Source organism: Agaricus bisporus, assembly GCF_000300575.1.
Source record: "Agaricus bisporus var. bisporus H97 unplaced genomic scaffold AGABI2scaffold_8, whole genome shotgun sequence".
Taxonomy (NCBI): Eukaryota; Fungi; Basidiomycota; class Agaricomycetes; order Agaricales; family Agaricaceae; genus Agaricus; species Agaricus bisporus.
Window position 1 is genome coordinate 160,412 of NW_006267371.1, and position 19,636 is coordinate 180,047.

The window sequence follows — 19,636 nt, forward strand, 5'->3', positions numbered from 1 at the left end:
TCCCGTGTCCCGTCCCCCGCTGAAGTCTCTTTCGTGCTCAAGCACGTTCGGAGAATCTTCCCGAGCCCGAATGTCCCCATCGGCCATCTCCCCATCACGTCGACATCTTATTTGAAGATCGTCGACATCCCTCACGTGCCTGCTTCCTCCAAAGAGTGGGCACTCAAACAACACGAGGCGTTCACTAGCGCTCTCAACAAATCTCCAGTCGGCGCTTCGCTGGCCAAATTAATCAAGCACAAGCCGCGCTTCATGCGCGCCTCCCCCCATTCCGACTCGTGCTGGGCATGGGTCGATATACACGACACAGTGTCGGGCAGCAATGCTCGCACTTATATTTCCAAGTTTGTGTCTATTGGCGGCACAAACTGTCAGATCAAGGGCGCTCACCCTCATTCCGGCTCCGTCCACTGTGCTCGCTGTCAGCGCTGGGGCCATCATTCAGATCAGTGCCGCGCCAAGTGTGCCCGCTGTTCCCTCTGCTCTGGTCCTCACACCGAGGCCAATCATTTCAAGTCCGTCGACGTGCGCCAATGCGCAAACTGTACCGCGGCGAAACACCCAGCGGACAAGCGCTCTCATTCCGCTACGGACTCGAAGGTCTGTCCGTTTTGGAAAAATAGGTTCGATCGTGCCTGGCTCAAGTGCCAGTTCCCCGCGCGTTCGACTTAGGGTGTACAGTGAACCGTCGCTGGGTTGGGTCGGGGATTCTGATGGAGAACTGGGAAGGTTGTGTAGCGGTTTAGGAGGGTGAACGGTAGTGGTGAGGACAATTTCTACTGAGGATCTAAAGTGACTTCGAGTCTGCCTCAACTTTTTACTTTCATATTTGATATGTTTGATTCCGCAAAAGGGACTGCGAGTGCTCTAGCGTTACGGTATTATGTAGGGTGTATTGGCTGACTGCTTGGTTTTATCCCGGGTCCCCTTACGTATGTATCAATGTCTCGATTTGTTTTTGTTTTGTTTCTTTTCTCTCTCTTGATAGCGCTTGACCTCGTCGCGCTGGATACGGTTTCGGTGTAGTTAAGTACAGGTGATGTAAAGTACGGGGAACGCGTCATGGCACCCTTTAAGTAGTTTTGAAATAAACTATAGTGATTAAAAAAAAAAAAAAAAAAAAAAAAAAGATGTAGTGTTAAACGTAGAACGATAGCAGTTGCAGTGGCGATCCTAATGAGCCTAGAAGCGAGTGAGCAATCCCAAGGACAAACTGTGGATACACTGTAAGAAGCTGTATTGTGATATACTAACTTGTACTCACCTGTGGATACACTGTAAGAAGCTAAGGCCTCTGAAGCGTCCACAGGGAAGTTCAACCATACATGACTAAGCTATCATGTGACTAAACTCGTCCGCATATATCTAAGTCCACCAGTAACACTTGTAGACTTTTTTTTTTTTTTTTTTTTTTGTAATCAGTGGCTGTTCGAGCCTTCTATTCCAGCGATATAAGTACATGCGAACACTATGTACAACATGCTGAGAATACGGTTGCCATGACGCGTGACCATAAGAAAAAGAAAAACGTATCCTGCGCGACAAGGTCAAGCGCTAGCGTAGAGAAAGAGAAAAATAAGTGTTTGATCGAAAAAGGATGATACATCAATATGCGGCCCCGGAACGAATCACAAACAGACAGGCACAGACCATAGAACATATCGGAACGCGAGACCGGAACATAATCAAGCGGAATGTAGACATGAAAAAATGAAAACGAAAGTTGGGAGGCCTCACCGGCTACTAACCCCGAAACGCGTTTTGACGCGCGCTGATCACTTCTTAGGGAACTGGCGCCTCAACCAGTCCCTGTCGAATCGGTTCTGCCAAAACGGACACGCAGTGTCCGTTGCAGAGTGGTCGCGTTTAGTCCTGCCTGCCGCACTACAGTTGACACAGGACCGGGCGTTGGGATCGCGCTTCGAGTGGGCGCAGTATTCGTGATGGGCGGCCTCGGAGTGAGGGAGCCCGCATAGAGGACATCGGATACCTTTGGACCGGCAAACCGAAGAGTGATGGCCCCACCTCATGCACCGAGTGCACAAGGCAGAACCGGGCCGTGGAGCTGTGCCGCGGATCTGACAATTCCGACCGCCGATGACGATCGTCTTGCCGATATAGGAGCGGGCCGAACTGCCCGCAACGGAATCGCATATGTCGACCCACGCGACACAAGTGTCGCTGTGAGCCGAAGTCCGCATGAAACGGACGGCGTGCTTGATGGCGATGGAGAGTTCCTTGCCAACCGGCGATATCGATAGCGCGTTGGTGAATGCGCTGCGTTGGGCGGATTGCCAAACCTTCGGCTCGGCGGGGATCATGGGGACGTCGATGACCTTGAGATAGGAGGTCGATGTAACCGGAGTGGATTTGATGGGCACGACGCCCGCGACGGTGACAAGACGCCGTATGTGTTTGAGCACACACGTGGTCTCGGAGGAGGTGGGGACTCGGCTCGCGGCAATGAAAATGCCGGATCCGGAGTCCTCGGAGTGCTCAAGAATGACGTCGGAACTGACGTCATTCTTGAGGTGGGCGTTGATCTCGGCCAGCATGGCCGGAGATACGTGAGCAGCGCGGATGGAAGATCCGGCCGGGGGAGTGAGGAACACGCCGCGACGCGAAGCGCCGTGGCATGTGTGACGGGCCCTACGTTTTTTGCCCGAAGGCTTGGACGCAGGGGTGGTGGGGGCGATAGCCGCGTGAGCGGCGGGAGCCTGGGGACGGGGCGGAGGTTGCTGCTGAGGGGGACGACGCGCAGCAGCCTTGGCATATGTGTTATTTTTGGAAGGGACAGGGTCCTTTCCAAAAATGGGAGGCTGGGGTGGAGGAGGGGGGGTCGGCTGTGCCGGCTTCGCCTTCTTCGATTTTCGCGGGGTCATGTCCATGTCGGCCGACGGAGACCGTGGCCGAGGGGTGGCTGTACCCGAGGGAGTGGGAGGGGGCGGAGTTGGCTCGAATGCCCGTGGAGGCGGATCGACCATACCGATTATCTTCGCGAGCTGTTCTGAAAAAGAACCGATGCCCGCGACGGAGGAGGTTTTGTACCCGTCAAGATCGCGCCGCTTGATGAGTACATGTGATGCCCGCAATATACAATCCGTAAACGGTGCATACAGCGGGTGTTCGGGCTCGATATCGTCAAGCATGACGATCGAGGTGTTGACTAATTTGAGCATTCCCTTCTGACCCGAGGTCAGAGTACGGGAACGCCCAGTGGAGGGGGTGGAAGTCGGAGCCGGTGTCGGAGTCGACGGAAACAGCATTGGAGAGCGGTTGTCCAGCGGAACGGGGACCGAGGTGTAGGACAGGGGGGTGAGAGAGGACTCGGAACGAGTCCTAGCAGGATTTGGCGTCGTCATGCGAGACGCCGCCGGGAGTTCGAGCTCGTCTTCCATACGAGCCGCTGCCTGTAGAAGAGCACGTCCAACAGAACTGCTGTACATACCCTCCGGGATATTCTCATCATCAGACCAGTCGCTGTCGTCGCCGGCAGCATCCACGTCCATTGCAGAAGGTTTATTGCTACTCATAACTAGTGACCACTGAGACTTCCAAAAGAGGAAGGTAGTGGTACAGGTTCAAGAAGCGATGTAACACTTGTAGACTGCTTGCTCACTCTAACATGTAGATGGAGCTGTCAGAGCGAAGCCTAGTGTAGCCAATGCCTTCAAGGACACCCCGGAGTTTCTTATTCCACTGCCTGGCAGCCTGCTTGAGGCCATAGAGCGATTTACGGAGCCGAAAGACCATGTTAGGACTACCAATGTGATAGCCCTCGGGTTGGCGCATATAAATCTCCTCTTCGAGTTCCCCATAAGTAAAGGCAGAGGAGATGTCGACTGAACGCATTTTGTAGCCTTCTCTAGCTACAAGAGCAATAATGAGGCGTAGTGATGCAGGACGGAATGTAGGGGCAAAGACCTCAGTGAAGTCAAATCCAGGACGTTGGGAATAGCCCTTAGCAACGAGACGAGCCCGGTAGCGCTCAATTGAGCCGTTGGCAAGTCGTTTGACTTTAAAGACCCAGCCAGAGTTGACTACCTTCTTGCCTGGAGGCAGTTCCATGAGTTCCCAAGTCCCGTTAGCCTCGAGATTGAATATCTCAGTGTTACAAGCCTCAGTCCAGCAATCCGAGTCAGGAGACTTCATTGCTAGTCTATAACTCCGGGGATCAGCACCCGAGGCGGCTCCAGCAAACTCGACTTCACAGTACTCCGAGTCAGCTAGCAGAGCAGCTTCGTCGTCAGAGTCAGAGTCATTACCAGCTAAGTCAGGTTGTTTGAGCTTCCACCATTGACCAGGAGGCTTCCGAACTCGCCCAGTACGTCTAGGAATGTGAGGGGGCTCAAGAGGCGCTCCGGCAGTAGGAGGAGTCACTGGGAGTGGTGCATGGATTTGTGGAGGAGTGACTGGAGGAATCAAGGGAGGAATTACTGGAGGAATCAATGGGAGAGGTGGTAGAGGTAGAACTGGCTTCTCTTCAGGAGGAACTGAAGCGGACGGAGTGGGAGTCTTAGGACGAGCAGGAGGGAAGTGATTATCACCCCCTTCATCCTGTAGAGGTGGCAGTCCCGAGTATGAAGATGTATCATTAGGAAGTGGTAGTGACTCTGGTGTGCAGGCAAATGACGGGACAGCCTCGAGTTGGGCTTTAGAAGTGCCCGGAAAGTATCTCTCGTCGAAATCAGCTCTCTCAGAGATCACGGTTCGCTTTGTGACTGGGTTGTAGAACTTCCAGCCTTTGTAGCCAGCCGGATAGCCTATAAAGACACACTTCTCGTAGTGAGGTTGGAGGGAATTGCGCTTATCTCGTTGTACATGGACATAGGAAGTACACCCCCAGACCCGGAGATGTGAGACATCAGGTTTTCGCTTATAGAAAGCTTCGAAGGGAGTGGTGCCCGAAAGCGAAGCAGTAGGGAGCATATTCCATACATGGACCATAGACGAGATACATTCACCCCAGAAAGAACCAGGTAGCCGAGATTCCGAGAGCATAGCAGTGATCCTCTCTCCCATAGTCCTATTAGCCCGTTCAGCAAGACCATTCTGCTGAGGCCAGTTCCGAGTCGAGTGACGTCTCTCGATGCCAGCAAGCTCAGTAAAGCTTTTGAAAGCATTAGACATGTATTCACCTCCCTTGTCATCCTGTAGTGCTCGCAGTTTGACTCCGAGTTGAGTCTCAGCCCAGGATTTGTAGACTTTGAATGCTTCAAATGCCTCCGACTTAGCTTTAAGCAGATAAACTGCCCGGAAACGCGTCGCGTCGTCAATGAAGGTGGTCCAGTACTTGTAGCCTGAGTGTGAAGCGACTGGGAGCGGTCTGTGAAGATCTGAATGCACTAGCTCGAGAGGAGAGTGATAGTGATTCAAGGAGGAGGGAAAAGGGAGGGAATGCATTTTGCCAGCCAAGCACGGCTCACAGATAGAGTCAGGCCACAAGTTAGACTCGAGTTTGAGCCCAGAAACTAGATCCTTACTGATCATAGACTTCACATCAGCGTAGTTGTGATGAATGAAGCGACGATGCCATAGCGAGAGGTCAACCGGGAGAGTCACACGCTCCTTGACCTCTTACCACTACCTTCCTCTTTTGGAAGTCTCAGTGCTAGTCGTCTAGTAGTAGCAATACATCCAGTATCATGCCCGCTCAGCGCAAGAAACAGTCCGCACCGGCCCCTACGCCGCACCCGTCCCGTCCCCCGTCTCAGGCGCCGTCACCGCCTGCCAACCCCAACGCCACTCGCCTCACTGTCTCAGACATTGGGGTACTACTCGACCCGAAATATCAAGGTCAAATCGTTCTATCCACCTTCGGGTACGACTCGCAGGAGAATAGAGCAATCATGGACGCTGTCCGCAACCGGGGCATTGCCCCCACGGTCGCCATCACCAACACTGAAGCTCACGCTGCGAGCAAAGGTAATGTCAAAGGGCCATCTGGCCAACCTACTGGGATCGGTGCAGCCCCTCCGGCTGTCAAGACACCGCCCAGAGTCCCTACTCCCCCCCCTCGTGTGCCGACGCCTCCGCCGCCGGTGCCCACTCGTCCTCCCTCCCCTCCTCGCGCACCGTCGCCTTCGGCTTCGGTGCTTTCCTCGAAGTGCCCCATCTCGCCGGGGTCTTCATCTTCCGGTCCATCTGTTGCTGCCGTCTCGGTATGCGGCAGTGAGGACTCTTCTATGGCTCTCGATTATGAAGACGCCACCACTTTTTTTTTTTTTTTTTTTTTGTAATCAATATAGTTTATTTCAAAACTACTTAAAGGGTGCCATGACGCGTTCCCCGTACTTTTCATCACCTGTACTTAACTACTCTACGCGAAAGTATCCAGCTGACAAGGTCGAAGCTAAAAGAGAAAAAGAAAAACTCGTCTACGGGGTGCTTTGCAGCGCATGGCTATTGGCCACTCTACCCTTACCGGCGAAACACCAGTGACGTGGAAACAACTTAAGCAGCAACCTGGCTATTTTAACTGTACCAGGGCCACCGACGGAGGAATAGTGTCCTCTCGAGTCAGCCGGGTGTTTTCCACTCCGACCGCTACGGCCCAGGCCAGCCGGTACTATAACATCGCCTTAGTCCGGAAGACGCCACCACTCCCAGTCCTGCCTCTCCTGCAGACGAAGAACATTTAAACAGCGAAGAATCTACTGAGGCTGTCATTTCACTTATCAATAATGCTGTTGATATTTTCGAAGCATTATCCTCATCTGAATGGAAGCTTAATATCATAGAAGCTTTCCCCACCATCATGGACGACGATGTCAATCGCATCCATTCAGCTTATACGAAGAAAATATCACATCTTCGTCGCGTTCTCCTCCCAGCAGTTGAAGCGCCTGCACCCGCAGCCGACACACCTGCTCCTCGTGTTATTCCGCGGGACGCACCGCCACCCGCTGAGTCATCAAAGTCCAAACCGCCAAAGAAGAAAGTTCGGGTTGATCCGGCCCCTTCTGTTGACGTCACTCCTCCGCCAACGGCCCCACTCATGGAAGTGGACGAGCCGGCCGCTCCACCTCCAGTGTCTGGGAAGGCGCCCAACAAACCCCTCCCCATCCCAAGCTCCAAGCGCGCGTCTGCACCTAAAGACGCTCCCCCTGTTTCGTTCCGCGCTCCTTCGGTGCCTCGCAAGAGACGCCAAGGCAAACACACTGCACACGGCGCTTCGCGCCGTGCTATAATCCTGACACCGCCAGCCGATTCTCCGGTTAATGTGGCTTCCTTCACTCCCGAGGTTATCAACAACCTCAACAAGCTTCTCAAGAGTGACGTCAAGTCTGACGTCATTCTCACTTATGCTTCGGTCGAAGGCAACGGCATCTGTATTGCCGCCTCCCGTGTCCCCTCCCCCGCTGAAGTTTCTTTCGTGCTCAAGCACGTTCGGCGCATCTTCCCGAGTCCGAACATCCCCATCGGCCATTCTCCCATCACGTCGACTTCTTATCTGAAGATCGTTGACATCCCCCACGTGCCCGCTTCCTCCAAGGAGTGGGCGCTCAAACAACATGAGGCATTCACTAGCGCTCTCAACAAGTCTCCGGTCGGCGCTTCGCTGGCCAAACTGATCAAGCACAAGCCGCGCTTCATGCGCGCTTCGCCTCACTCTGACTCGTGCTGGGCATGGGTTGATATCCACGACACGGTGTCGGGCAGCAATGCTCGCACCTACATTTCCAAGTTCATCTCCGTTGGTGGAGTGAACTGTCAAATCAAGGGCACTCGCCCTCATTCCGGCTCTGTCCACTGCGCTCGCTGCCAGCGGTGGGGTCACCATTCAGATCAGTGTCGTGCCAAGTGCGTGCGCTGCCCGCTCTGCTCTGGCCCCCATACAGAGGCCAATCACTTCAAGTGCGTCGACGTGCGCCAATGCGCAAATTGTACCGCAGACAAGCGCTCTCATTCCTCTACGGATGTCAAGGCGTGCCCGTTTTGGAAAAATAGGTTCGATCGTGCTTGGCTTAAACGCCAGTTCCCCGCGCGTTCAACTTAAGGTGTACAGTGAACCGTCGCTGGGTTGGGTCGGGGATTCTGATGGAGAACTGGGAAGGGTGCGTAGCGGTTTAGGAGGGAGAACGGTAGTGGTGTGGACAAATTTTTCTGAGGATCTAAAGTGACTTCGAGTCTGCCTCAATTTTTCATTTTCATATTTGATATGTTTGATTCCGCAAAAGGGACTGCGAGTGCCCTAGTGTTCCGGTATTATGTAGGGTGTATTGGCTGACTGCTTGGTTTTATCCCGGGTCCCCTTATGTATGTACCAATATTTCGATTCGTTTTGTTTTGTTTTGTTTCTTTTCTCTCTCTCGATAGCGCTTGACCTCGTCGCGCTAGATACGGTTTTGTAGTTAGAATACTGTTGTTTTGTGCCTCTGTAAACTGGTGAGGGTAGAAAGCCGCGGGAACGTGTCGTGACACCCGACGTACGAGTAGTTTTGAAATAAACTTACGTTGATTACAAAAAAAAAAAAAAAAAAAGTCAACCTGGAGAGTTGAAACAGAGAATTTTTTTTTTTTTTTGTAATCAATGTAATATATTTCAATACTACTCATACATGGGGTGCCATGACGCGTTCCCCCGGCTTTACGTACACCTGCCAGCTATGACTACAAAGGTGACCCCCCCCTGACGCGTGACAAGGTCAAACGCTGGCAACAGGGTTTAACAGAGAGACTTGGAAAAGAAATAACAAAGAAGAAGGACTACATAACGGTCCGTAAGAAAGGCCGAGGTAACGACCCGCCGTAGAAAGAAGAGAGAGTGTAAAAATAGAATGAAACACCTACTAACAATAGCGCACGTTAATGCCCACACTGTCACTTGGCTGGGAATTGCTTGCGAAGCCATTCCCGATCGAACTGATGCTTCCAGAAAGGACAAGCCTTATCTGTAGCAGAGTGGCTGCGCTTTTCCCGCTTGGAAGCGGTACAGTTCACGCAGTGTCGGTGTGCAACTTTGTCGTCGGGCACCATGAGAGAGTGAGAGTCCTCGCGATGAGGGCCTCCGCATAGAGGGCAGCGCACACCGAGGCAGCGGCACTGAGATGAGTGGTGGCCCCACCTGTAACACCGAGTGCACAGGACGGAACCGGAGTGGGGGCGAGCGCCGAGGATCTTGCAGTTTTTGCGTGCCACAGAAATAAACTTCCCAATGAACTTCTTAGCAGAAGTTCCCGAGACGGTGTCGGAGATGTCGACCCACGCTATGCATGAATCTGAGTGAGGGGAGGTTCGCATGAGGCGAACGTGTTTGATGATGTTGGCTAGCGAGGATCCGACCGGAGATGCGAGCATCGCTTCAGAGAGAGCGGCGTCTGTGGCAGAGGATAAGGCCTCTAATCGTAGTGATGCCTTCAAGATCGTAGTGGTTGATCTGCCTCACGAACAGAGGACAGACCATTAGTAAGTGTTGACGCGTCTCTGGTGACCGAAGATCGCATTGACATGACTTGTAAGGTTCGTTTGGGAAGAACCTCACTCTGTATTCCTGTTAGGTGATGACAGGACAAGTCACCTGACAGTTTGGAGCTCTGTGCTCTCACATAATCTGTACTGTGCCTCAGCCCCTGCAGCAGGCCCTCAGTCATGGGTTCCACCTCTAGGCCTAAGATTTATACATATAACATCTTAGCTACTATATACCAAGATCATATAGCTCAGTGGTTAGAGCTTCCTAGTGCAATTGGGATGGTCCCAGGTTCAAACCCTGGTGTGGTCACTTTTCTATCTTGACAATTCCCCTATCGGTGCGTGATTGCACATGACTCGCATGAGACGAGCGAAGAGTGGTGAATTGTTGGCAGCCTTGACTCCTTGGTACGTCTGAAACCATGGGCCGCCTTGGAGATGACTCGGAAGTACTTCACTGCCTTCTTTGTCAGTAATGTCATACCAGCTGTTACCCTTGAAACAAGACTTGATATGATAAGATGAACTTTGAACCTGCGAGCGGACCGAAGGTCCTGAGTGCGTTCCTATACCATCCGAAGACGGCATGTGTGGTGGTGGCTCGCTAATTGCGTTCCCGAGTCCTGAGCGTGTTCCTATACTCCCTGAAGAGAGCATGTGTGGTGGCGGCACGTTGAGTCCTTGCGAGCGGACTATAAGTCCGAAGCGCGTTCCTATACCATCCGAAGACGGCATGTGTGGTGGCGACTCGCTCGGCGTGCAGACTCCTTGATGGAAACCGGTTTGCCATAAGTAAATGGCATCTCGCGTTGTTTTCTGCCTTGTGTAATGATATGAGGCAGATTGAGGAAATGAAAGAGAGCGCTCTGTAAACGTCCTTGCGGTCTCCGCTGAATAGTATGCTCTTTGAGCCAACGGCTGTAACATTCCCGAGTCCTCTGTATAGGTACCCGGAGCCGTGGCCCACGATTTGTTAAAGCCTCGCACTTCAATATCGACCTCTGGGAAGTCTGTGGCGATCGCGTCGAAGGCTAGGGATACAGCAATGGAAAGCTGAGATCCGAGCGGTTTGGAATTGGTTGACATCAGATTTTTGACGATCAACTGGGACGTAGTGTAAAGGACAACCTTGGAAATAGGCCATCCCTTTTGAAGCTTCTTATGCGCTTTGATTAATGCCAGAAATGTTGACCATCCGACAATTGTTTCATCGTTGACGCACCTTCCGGCGGCCCTCGTTTTAGATGTGATGGCTTGTCCTTTGAAGATTGTGACAAGCGCGATATGCGAGTGAGTTTGATGCGGCACGGGCACGCTCGGGTCGAACTTGTGTTTGACGCCTGCTGTGAATAGATGCAAGGCGTGCGGTTCCGTTACGGGAGTAAGGTTCATTTTGCTGTGGTATTCATCTCTGTCTTTGCGATTCTTTGGCATGAGAACGAATTTGACTTTGTCTGGATGTCGGTCCACAAGTCGATGTCCAGGTTTGATATGTTCAGAGAGGGGGTCGAAGATCTCTGAGGAAGGATTATCTATCACCGAGTCTAATGGAGACTTGATGACTTTGCGGATCGTCTTGGACTTGCGTTCCAAGGCGTTGGGATGTAGGGTAGATCCTTTGGCTTTTCGCCGCTCTAATAGTGAAAGAACGGGATGGTGCGGGTGAAGCGTGTTGATGCGGATGACCGATCTCTCAAACAGCTTCTTGAGTTGGAGGTGGAGAGGCATGAGACCAGCCACGGCCGACATGGCTCCCATGGGAGAAGTTCTGAACGCGCCTGTAATCCAGCGCGCCCCTTGGTTGTGTGTGAGACGGAGCATTTTAATATTGGTTTTGAATGCTCTCGTTCCCGGTTTATACCAACAGCATAGTCCAAAGGTTGCTATTGGTTGAATGCACGAAATGTAGAGGAGTCGCTTTTGTTTAGGCGTCAATCCTCGATTGGAGTTTCCAAGTGACTTCATACAGCGCACTGCAGAAACCGACTTGGTGGAATAGAATTTAACGTGGTCGCGGGAGGTCAAATTGCGATCAAACATGATTCCAAGATACCTCCACACATCTTTAGGGACGCATGGAGATTCGCGGGTAAATGGAGCCACACCCAAGTTGATGCTGGGGTTTGGCGAGTTCTTGTTACGGGTGGAGTCCGCAAAATTGAATAATTCCGTCTTTGTATGTTCCATAACAAGTCCGAAGTCCTTGAAAATGGAAGTCATTTGGGCATACGCCTCTTTTAGAGTATCGTGAGTGTCCATTCTACAATCCCCCATAGCAACAAGAAGTCCATCGTCTACAAAAGAAAGAAAAGATATTAAAGGAAAATGAATATGGTCCTCCTCGTCTTTGACCCATTTGTCCAGTAAATGAAAACATGGCGCTATATACAAAGCAGAGAGTATAGACGACAGTGCGCTACCTTGTCCAACTCCTACATTACTATCGAATAGAGGAGAAGTAATATTGTCTATGGAATATTGCGTTTTTCTTCCTATTAAATAATTAGAGAAAAAAGAAACTACACTAGCCGAAAATCCAAAATGTTTGAAAATTTTTGAAAGAACGTTATGATTTAAAGAAGGAAAGAATTGTGCTACATCAAAAGCCAAAACTGAAGTCACCTTTTTCTTTGCCCACGCCGTACGAACATGATGTGTTAATGCGACTGCTGCATCCTCAACCGATCTTTGGAGTATACCTCCTGTTTGACAAGGATGAATGACACCGGCTTCAATACTCTCAAACTGAAGCTTTTTTTTTTTTTTTTTTTTTTTTTTGTAATCAATGTAATATATTTCAATACTACTCATACGTGGGGTGCCATGACGCGTTCCCCCGGCTTTACGTACACCTGCCAGCTACGACTACATAGGTGACCCCCCCCCCTGACGCATGACAAGGTCAAACGCTGGCAACAGGGTTTAACAGAGAGACTTGAAAAGGAAATATCAAAGAAGAAGGACTACATAACGGTCCGTAAGAAAGGCCGAGGTAACGACCCGCCGTAGAAAGAAGAGAGAGTGTAAAGATAGAAAGAAACATCTACTAACAATAATGCACGTTAATACACACGCTGTCACTTTGCTGGGAATTGTTTGCGAAGCCATTCCCAATCGAACCGATGCTTCCAGAAAGGACAAGCCTTATCTGTAGCGGAGTGGCTGCGCTTTTCCCGCTTGGAAGCGGTACAGTTCACGCAGTGTCGGTGTGCAACTTTGTCGTTGGGCACCATGAGAGAGTGAGAGTCCTCGCGATGAGGGCCTCCGCATAGAGGGCAGCACACACCGAGGCGGCGGCACTGAGATGAGTGGTAGCCCCACCTGTAACACCGAGTGCACAGGACGGAACCGGAGTGGGGGCGAGCGCCGAGGATCTTGCAGTTCTTGCGTGCCACAGAAATAAACTTCCCAATGAACTTCTTAGCAGAAGTTCCCGAGACGGTGTCGGAGATGTTGACCCACGCTATGCATGAATCTGAATGAGGGGAGGTTCGCATGAGGCGAACATGTTTGATGATGTCGGCTAGCGAGGATCCGACCGGAGATGCGAGCATCGCTTCAGAGAGAGCGGCGTCCGTGGCTTTGAGCCAATCCTTCGATTTATGATCGGTGATAGGAATGTCCACGATCTTGAGATAAGAAGTGGACGTGGGAGTGGATAGGGTGATCGGACCGGCGTTATCTTTCCCTTCAATGACAAAGTGTGCACGCACGTGTTTAAGCACGAACGCGCACTCAGCGGGAGTGGGGACACAGGTGGTGGCGAGGAAGGTGGATATCCCGTGTTCAGCAGCATGTTCGATAAGAAGGTCGTCGACCTTCAGATCAGTGAGTAGGAGGTTGTTGAGTTTGTTGATAAATTCAACCTTGAACTTGTGAGCCCAAGACGAACATTCCTCGGGGGGGAGATGATAATGCCTCGGCGAGACGGGCCGTGGACTCTGTGTTTGCCCTGCTTGCGTCGGACAGGAGTCTTGGCATGCGGGGTGCGGACGGAAACGGCCGGGGCCTGAGCCGGAGGCGGTCGTTGGGAAAGAATAGGCGGTGCACTATCAGCCGAAGCTGGAGCACTCACCTTCTTGGCAAGGGGAGAAGGCGGGTTAAACTTGACCTTCTTAGGAGGGGGTTTGGAGGTAGGTCGAGGACCGGTCTCCGGAACACGAGGAGGGTGGGGGGGCTGGACCACACTAGACCTGTGTGGCAGGGCATCAATGAGGTCGGCAACGGTGAAGCCGCCGTCAACCTGAAGGGAGAGATAGCGCTCATCGCGCACTATCTTCTGCAACCCAGTGAGCATAGTACCGAGGTACCGCGCCGACTGGTGGTGTGTGGGGTCCAGAGTGGCCAGTGCGTTCTCTAGATTCCTGAAGTAAACGCCCCAAAAGGGGGCGCTTGCGGGGGTGGGTGACTCGGGTGAGCGCATGTCTTGATCATCACCTGCCTTAGCCGGCGGAGTGCCAGCTGCAAGCGAGGTGGAGGGGGCAGGAGAGGGTGGCTGGGGCTGTTTACCAAGAGTAGAAGTGGTCTGCGCAGGGTCCAGACTACTTCCGGGGAGGTCAAAGAGTTCACCCCCATCGGCATCCCAATCAGTGTTGGGCGCGGGGATGATAGAATCCGGGCCGAATGGACGAATGTCCAGTGGGCCACCACGAGGAGGGTTCCAAGAGGTGATAGACCCCTTGTGTTGAAGAGTAGCCAGGATGGCCGGAGCTGATCCTGAGTTGGCGAAGAGGAATTGACGCTGATTATCGTTCAGCTCGTCGAGATTGACATGGTCGGCCCACGAGGGGACCACCGCATCAGACTTAGCCTTAGGACGCTTAGGCTTGGGAGGCATTCAGGATGATAATATTCGCTACTCAAGGTACTTCCACCAAGGCTTCCAAAACAGGAAGGTAGTGGTTGTGGTTCAAGGAGCGGATGCTCTCAAACTGAAGCCTCCGCGCGATCATTTTTTCAATGAGTTTCCCCATCGTGTTGAGTAAGACGATAGGCCTGAACGATTTGGCCTTGTCGTATGACGGTTTGCCCAGCTTCGGAATGATCACCGAAATGGACTGCTTGAAGTGTTGAGGCCAATACCCAGTATCAAAACAGGCATTAGCTATCTTCGTGACGAATTGGCAGACTGTGTTTTTTTTTTTTTTTTTTTTTTTGTAATCAATATAGTATATTTCAATACTACTCATACGTCGGGTGTCATGACACGTTCCCGCGGCTTACTACACTTGCCAGTTTACAGAGGCCCCAAACTACAGTATTCTACGCAAACGTATCCAGCGCGACGAGGTCAAGCGCTATCGAGAGAGAGAAAAGAAACAAAAAACAAAAACGAATCGAAATATTGGTACATACATAAGGGGACCCGGGATAAAACCAAACAGTCAGCCAATACACCCTATATAATACCGGAACGCTAGGGCACTCGCAGTCCCTCAGCGGAGTCAGACATATCAAATATGAAAATGAAACATTGAGGCGGACCCGAAGTCACTTTAAATCCTCAGAGAAATTGTTCCTCACCACTACCAATCTCCCTCCTATACCGCTACGCAACCTTCCCAGTTCTCCATCAGAATCCCCGACCCAACCCGGCGACGGTTCACTGTACACCTTAAGTCGAACGCGCGGGGAACTGGCGTTTGAGCCAGGCACGATCGAACCTATTTTTCCAAAACGGGCAAACCTTAGCATCCGTAGAGGAATGAGAGCGCTTGTCCGCTGGGCGTTTAGCCGCGGTACAATTTGCGCATTGACGCACGTCGACGCGTTTAGCGTCAACACACTTGAGATGATTGGCCTCTGTGTGGGGGCCGGAGCAGAGTGGACAGCGCGTGCACTTGGCACGGCACTGATCTGAATGATGGCCCCACCGCTGGCAGCGAGCACAGTGGACGGAACCGGAATGAGGGCGAGCGCCCTTGATCTGACAGTTCGTGCCGCCAATGGACACAAACTTAGAAATGTATGTGTGAGCATTGCTGCCCGACACCGTGTCGTGGATGTCGACCCATGCCCAGCACGAGTCGGAATGAGGGGAGGCGCGCATGAAGCGCGGCTTGTGCTTGATGAGTTTGGCCAGCGAAGCACCGACCGGGGATTTATTGAGGGCGTTAGTGAACGCCTCGTGTTGCTTGAGTGCCCACTCCTTAGAGGAAGCGGGCACGTGTGGAATGTCGACGATCTTCAGGTACAAAGTCGACGTGATGGGGGAGTGACTGATGGGGACGTTCGGGCTCGGGAAGATCCGCCGAACGTGCTTGAGCACGAACACGATTTCGGCGGGGGAGGGGACACGGGAGGCGGCAATACAGATGCCGTTGCCTTCTACCGAGGCATGAGTGAGAATGACATCAGACTTGATGTCATTCTTGATGAGCTTATTGAGACTATTAATAATCTCAGGAGTGAATGAGGCCGCAGTAACCGGAGAGTCTGCGGGCGGTGTCAGGATAATAGCACGGCGCGAAGCGCCGTGCGCAGTGTGCTTGCCTTGGCGTCTCTTGCGAGGCGCCAATGGAGCGCGGAATGAAACAGGGGGTGCGCTAGCAGGGGCTGGCGCGCGCTTGGAACTTGGTGGGGGAAGAGGTTTGTTGGGCGCCTTCCCAGACGCTGAGAGTGGAGCGGCCGGCTCATCCACTTCCATGAGTGGGGCCGTTGCCGGAGGAATGACGTCAGAAGGTGGAGCCGGCTCAACTCGGACCTTCTTCTTCGGAGGCTTTGCCTTTGATGATTCAGTGGGTGGCTGTGCGTCCCGCGGATTTACACGTGTAGCAGGTGCGTCAACTGCAGAGGCAGGCGCAACAGCTGCTGGGGAAAATATACGACGGAGAGTGGGGATTTCTCCGTGAATGCTGAATGGATACGACTGACATCGTTGTCCATGATGGTAGGGAAGGCGTCGATAATGTGTGTCTTCCATGTGGAGGAAGATAGCGCCTGAAAAATTTCGATAGCGTTGTTAATAAGATTAACAACAGCCTCGGCGGATTCTTTGCTGTCCAATTGCTCCTCGTCTTCAGGAGAGGCAGGACGGGGGGTTGTGGCATCTTCGTATTCGATTGCCATAGAGGAGTCGTCACTACCGCATACCGAAATGGCAGCGACAGAGGGACCGGAAGAGGAAGACCCTGGCAAGATGGGGCGCTTCGAGGAAAGCACCAAAGCCGAAGGCGACGGTGCGCAAGGAGGGGAAGGGGAACGAGTGGGCGGGGCTGGCGTAGGTGTCGGCATGCGTGAAGGAGGAACGCTGGGTGGAGTGTTGACAGCCGGAGGGGCTGCTCCTATCCCAGAAGAGTGGCCAGAGGGCCCTTTGACTTTACCTTTGGCAAGTGCAGAGGCCTCTGCGTTGGCGATGGCGACTGTGGGGGCAATGCCCCGGTTGCGGACGGCGTCCATGATAGCTCGGTTCTCCTGCGAGTCGAGCGACCAGTTGGCGAGAGTCATCATCCCAGTAATAGAGTACTGGGGATTGAGAAGAGTCTCACCGTCTCTGACGTTGAGACGAGCGGTGGTCGGATTGGCAGGCGGTGACGGCGCCTGAGACGGGGGACGGGACGGGTGTGGCGTAGGGGCCGGTGCGGGCTGTTTCTTGCGCTGAGCGGGCATGATACTGTGTATATTGCTACGACTAGACTACTTTCACTGAGACTTCCAAAAGAGGAAGGTAGTGGTAAGAGGTCAAGGAGCGATTTGATTGGCAGACTGTGTCATCTGTCGCAAATCGCTTCCACAATCTCCAAGAGACGTGGTCTGGCCCAGGTGCCGTGTTCTTGGCACAATTCTTGAGCGCGTTGTGGAATTCTTGAACAGAGAACTTCACCCATTCCCTCTCCTCAAACTCTTCTAACTCTCTATACATGCTGCTCATATCTACCTCCCTGTTGTCCGCTGCATTGTACGTATTGTGAAGGGTTTCAAACAACTTCTCCTCATTGTTGCACAAATTCCCCTCACTATCTAGGATCGCCTCCACCGCCGGCAACTTCCTCTCTCTGGTCCACGGCATCAAGTCCCATGGTCTCTTCCTGTCACTTGCCATACTATGAATTTGTTTATCAAAGTATTGCCTCCTCGCTACACGCAAAGTCCTCCTCATCTTGTTACGCATTTCTCTGTTTCTAGGCTCACCATTCTCTCCCATCTCCTGGTACGCCTTCTTACAATCCTCATTCCACCACTTCTTTCCGTGACGGCTTGGTTTCCTTTCTTCCGAATACGCCTCCCACGCTCTTTCGAACGCAGTAGACACTCTTCCCATAGTCGCTTCCAAATCCTTCGCTGTTTCAGAAACGTTTTCTAGCATTCTGCCTAAGTCTCCGCATATCTGTGTCACATAGTCGTCTTCCTCTTCTGACCACGCTTCAATCTTCCGTTTACACCTCATCTCTGGTTCGCTTCCCGAGATCGGCACCTCTATCTGAAGAGGCCGGTGATCCGACCCCCACCTCTCTCTGTCATCCACCTTCACTTTGTAGTGGAATCCTTCCTGGTTGATCAAGGCCGCTGATGCTGCAACCAAGTCTATGACGGATGCTCGTGACTCGGCATCATCTGGTATCCTCGTTGGTGTTCCTCTGTTAACGGGTTGCACATATTGAATCTCCAGGTCTGTGAACAGTTCCTGAAGCCGCATGAAGGGAGAAGAGGGTCTAATTTGATTGACCGCTCCTTCGTCCCATGTTCGATCTTGGATGTTGAAGTCTCCTGCGCACAACGATATCCGTGGCAAAGATTCCGTGATCCGTCTAAGTTCATGCACTGCCGCATGTGTTTCCCCATCATTATAGACATTGAGGATGTTGAACTCGTGGGGAATGCCCCTACGTGGTTGAGGAATGTGCAAAGTGACTAATGATGCGTCACGATGCTTGAGGATGTCTGACCGGAGTTGTGGTTTGAAAACATCCAGTCGTCTGTTGATGTAAGTGAGCACCCGCCTCGCTGCTCTGGATTCGTCTCTGTTGTCAAAAGCTTCCGTGAAAGGACGCCACCAACTGTGTAAAGGAGGGCCGCACGCCACGTCGCCCTCCTTGTTCTTGGTAGATGGTTGCCTCCTCACACCCTTCCACCCTGGCTCCTGGAACATAATAATGTCCACATATCCGGCACATTTGTCCAAAACGATAGAGGTAGTTTCCCAACTCTTGCGCGCATTGAATGATAGAATTGTTAAATATTGTAACGAGCGTGATGCAGATTGTTTGGGTCTGCTAATAGTATTATTGTCTTCTTCTGTTGTACTATTCATTCAGAAGAGGACAGGATTTCGATAATTTGCTCATTGTCGAGTTGACGAGCTTGGTGAATGGTTCGGCGCCTGTTGTCGCGCTTCTCCCTTTCAATTGCCATATCCATAGCACGCCTTTGATCGTGCCACGAGATGTTGTTCTGGTGTCGCTTGTACGTACACTTGGTGGAGTCAGCAGTATGATTGCCTTTGCAGTTGATGCACTTTATCTCGTGCTTGCACTCTCCTGTCCAGTCCTCCTTCTTCCTTGCCGCTCCGCAACATGTAGCGAACAAGGTGTGGTTCTTGGTCATGTGGGGTTGACCGCATCGGGCGCACAGCTGGTGGCTGAGGCGACACCGGGATGTTCCGTGGTTCCATTTCCAACACTTTTGACACTGTGGAACGAACTCTCTCTGTCTAGCGTATTCTACTTTAATAAGCTTCCCTCGAATATGATATACTTTGTTGACTAAGTCTTTCGTACGCGACCCAGTCTTCGAATCCCAAACATCTACAAACGCGACCGCCATGTCTCTTGATCCTCGAGATCTGACAACGGCTGGCCTTCTGACACATTCCAAGCCACGGAATTGATCTACAGATCCCATAGCTTCTATCACTTGATCACCTGTAAGGATATCCTCCGGGCGTTTGTTGAACTGGCTGGTATAATAATCGAAGCCCTTCAGAATCAAATGGGCAACCGACTGCGGAGCATTGGGAAGGTCGCTGTCCCCTTCAGGGAACTCTACCTCCAACGCTTTGTATAATGACTCTCTTATCAACATGAACCCCTGTTTAGACGGTACTAAGTTAAGATAAAAGTGAACAACATTTTTAAATAAGCCACCATTTTGGACCCTCATCTGTGATTTATGGAAAACCAGATACCTGTTCATGGCATTGACTACTTTCCCCATGTCTCCGAAGCGATCCGGTTGAACAATGTGAGAAAAAGCGAACTGAGCGGACTTCCGAATGAGTCCACCA

The 19,636-nt window shown here is 52.0% G+C and overlaps 8 protein-coding genes and 1 non-coding gene across 9 annotated transcripts; 3 read left to right on the forward strand and 6 right to left on the reverse strand.

The window, feature by feature from the left end:
* Nucleotides 1-252: 252 nt before the first annotated feature.
* Nucleotides 253-672, forward strand: AGABI2DRAFT_74229 (hypothetical protein; the record flags this gene model as incomplete). The annotated part of the gene is made up of 1 exon (XM_006463005.1): nucleotides 253-672. One exon carries the CDS (start codon nucleotides 253-255, stop codon nucleotides 670-672), a length of 420 nt encoding a protein of 139 aa, XP_006463068.1.
* A 1,115-nt stretch (nucleotides 673-1,787) lies between these two features.
* On the reverse strand, nucleotides 1,788-2,357 carry AGABI2DRAFT_43141 (hypothetical protein; the record flags this gene model as incomplete). The annotated part of the gene is made up of 1 exon (XM_006462950.1): nucleotides 1,788-2,357. A coding segment is annotated over one exon (570 nt), but the record flags the coding sequence as incomplete, so codon positions are not given.
* A 5,081-nt stretch (nucleotides 2,358-7,438) lies between these two features.
* Nucleotides 7,439-7,981, forward strand: AGABI2DRAFT_43180 (hypothetical protein; the record flags this gene model as incomplete). The annotated part of the gene is made up of 1 exon (XM_006462951.1): nucleotides 7,439-7,981. A coding segment is annotated over one exon (543 nt), but the record flags the coding sequence as incomplete, so codon positions are not given.
* An 842-nt stretch (nucleotides 7,982-8,823) lies between these two features.
* AGABI2DRAFT_73617 (hypothetical protein) lies at nucleotides 8,824-9,243 on the reverse strand (the record flags this gene model as incomplete). The annotated part of the gene is made up of 1 exon (XM_006463006.1): nucleotides 8,824-9,243. One exon carries the CDS (start codon nucleotides 9,241-9,243, stop codon nucleotides 8,824-8,826), a length of 420 nt encoding a protein of 139 aa, XP_006463069.1.
* A 408-nt stretch (nucleotides 9,244-9,651) lies between these two features.
* AGABI2DRAFT_t80 lies at nucleotides 9,652-9,724 on the forward strand. Its single transcript has one exon. It is a non-coding gene; the product is annotated as a tRNA-Cys (tRNA).
* Nucleotides 9,725-9,729: 5 nt separating this feature from the next.
* Nucleotides 9,730-11,172, reverse strand: AGABI2DRAFT_144472 (hypothetical protein; the record flags this gene model as incomplete). The annotated part of the gene is made up of 1 exon (XM_006463007.1): nucleotides 9,730-11,172. The coding sequence occupies one exon, from the start codon at nucleotides 11,170-11,172 to the stop codon at nucleotides 9,730-9,732; it is 1,443 nt and encodes a 480-aa protein (XP_006463070.1).
* Nucleotides 11,173-12,491: 1,319 nt separating this feature from the next.
* AGABI2DRAFT_73396 (hypothetical protein) lies at nucleotides 12,492-13,082 on the reverse strand (the record flags this gene model as incomplete). The annotated part of the gene is made up of 1 exon (XM_006463008.1): nucleotides 12,492-13,082. A coding segment is annotated over one exon (591 nt), but the record flags the coding sequence as incomplete, so codon positions are not given.
* Nucleotides 13,083-17,287: 4,205 nt separating this feature from the next.
* AGABI2DRAFT_40404 (hypothetical protein) lies at nucleotides 17,288-18,604 on the reverse strand (the record flags this gene model as incomplete). The annotated part of the gene is made up of 1 exon (XM_006462945.1): nucleotides 17,288-18,604. A coding segment is annotated over one exon (1,317 nt), but the record flags the coding sequence as incomplete, so codon positions are not given.
* A 185-nt stretch (nucleotides 18,605-18,789) lies between these two features.
* On the reverse strand, nucleotides 18,790-19,203 carry AGABI2DRAFT_45133 (hypothetical protein; the record flags this gene model as incomplete). The annotated part of the gene is made up of 1 exon (XM_006463009.1): nucleotides 18,790-19,203. A coding segment is annotated over one exon (414 nt), but the record flags the coding sequence as incomplete, so codon positions are not given.
* Nucleotides 19,204-19,636: the final 433 nt, after the last annotated feature.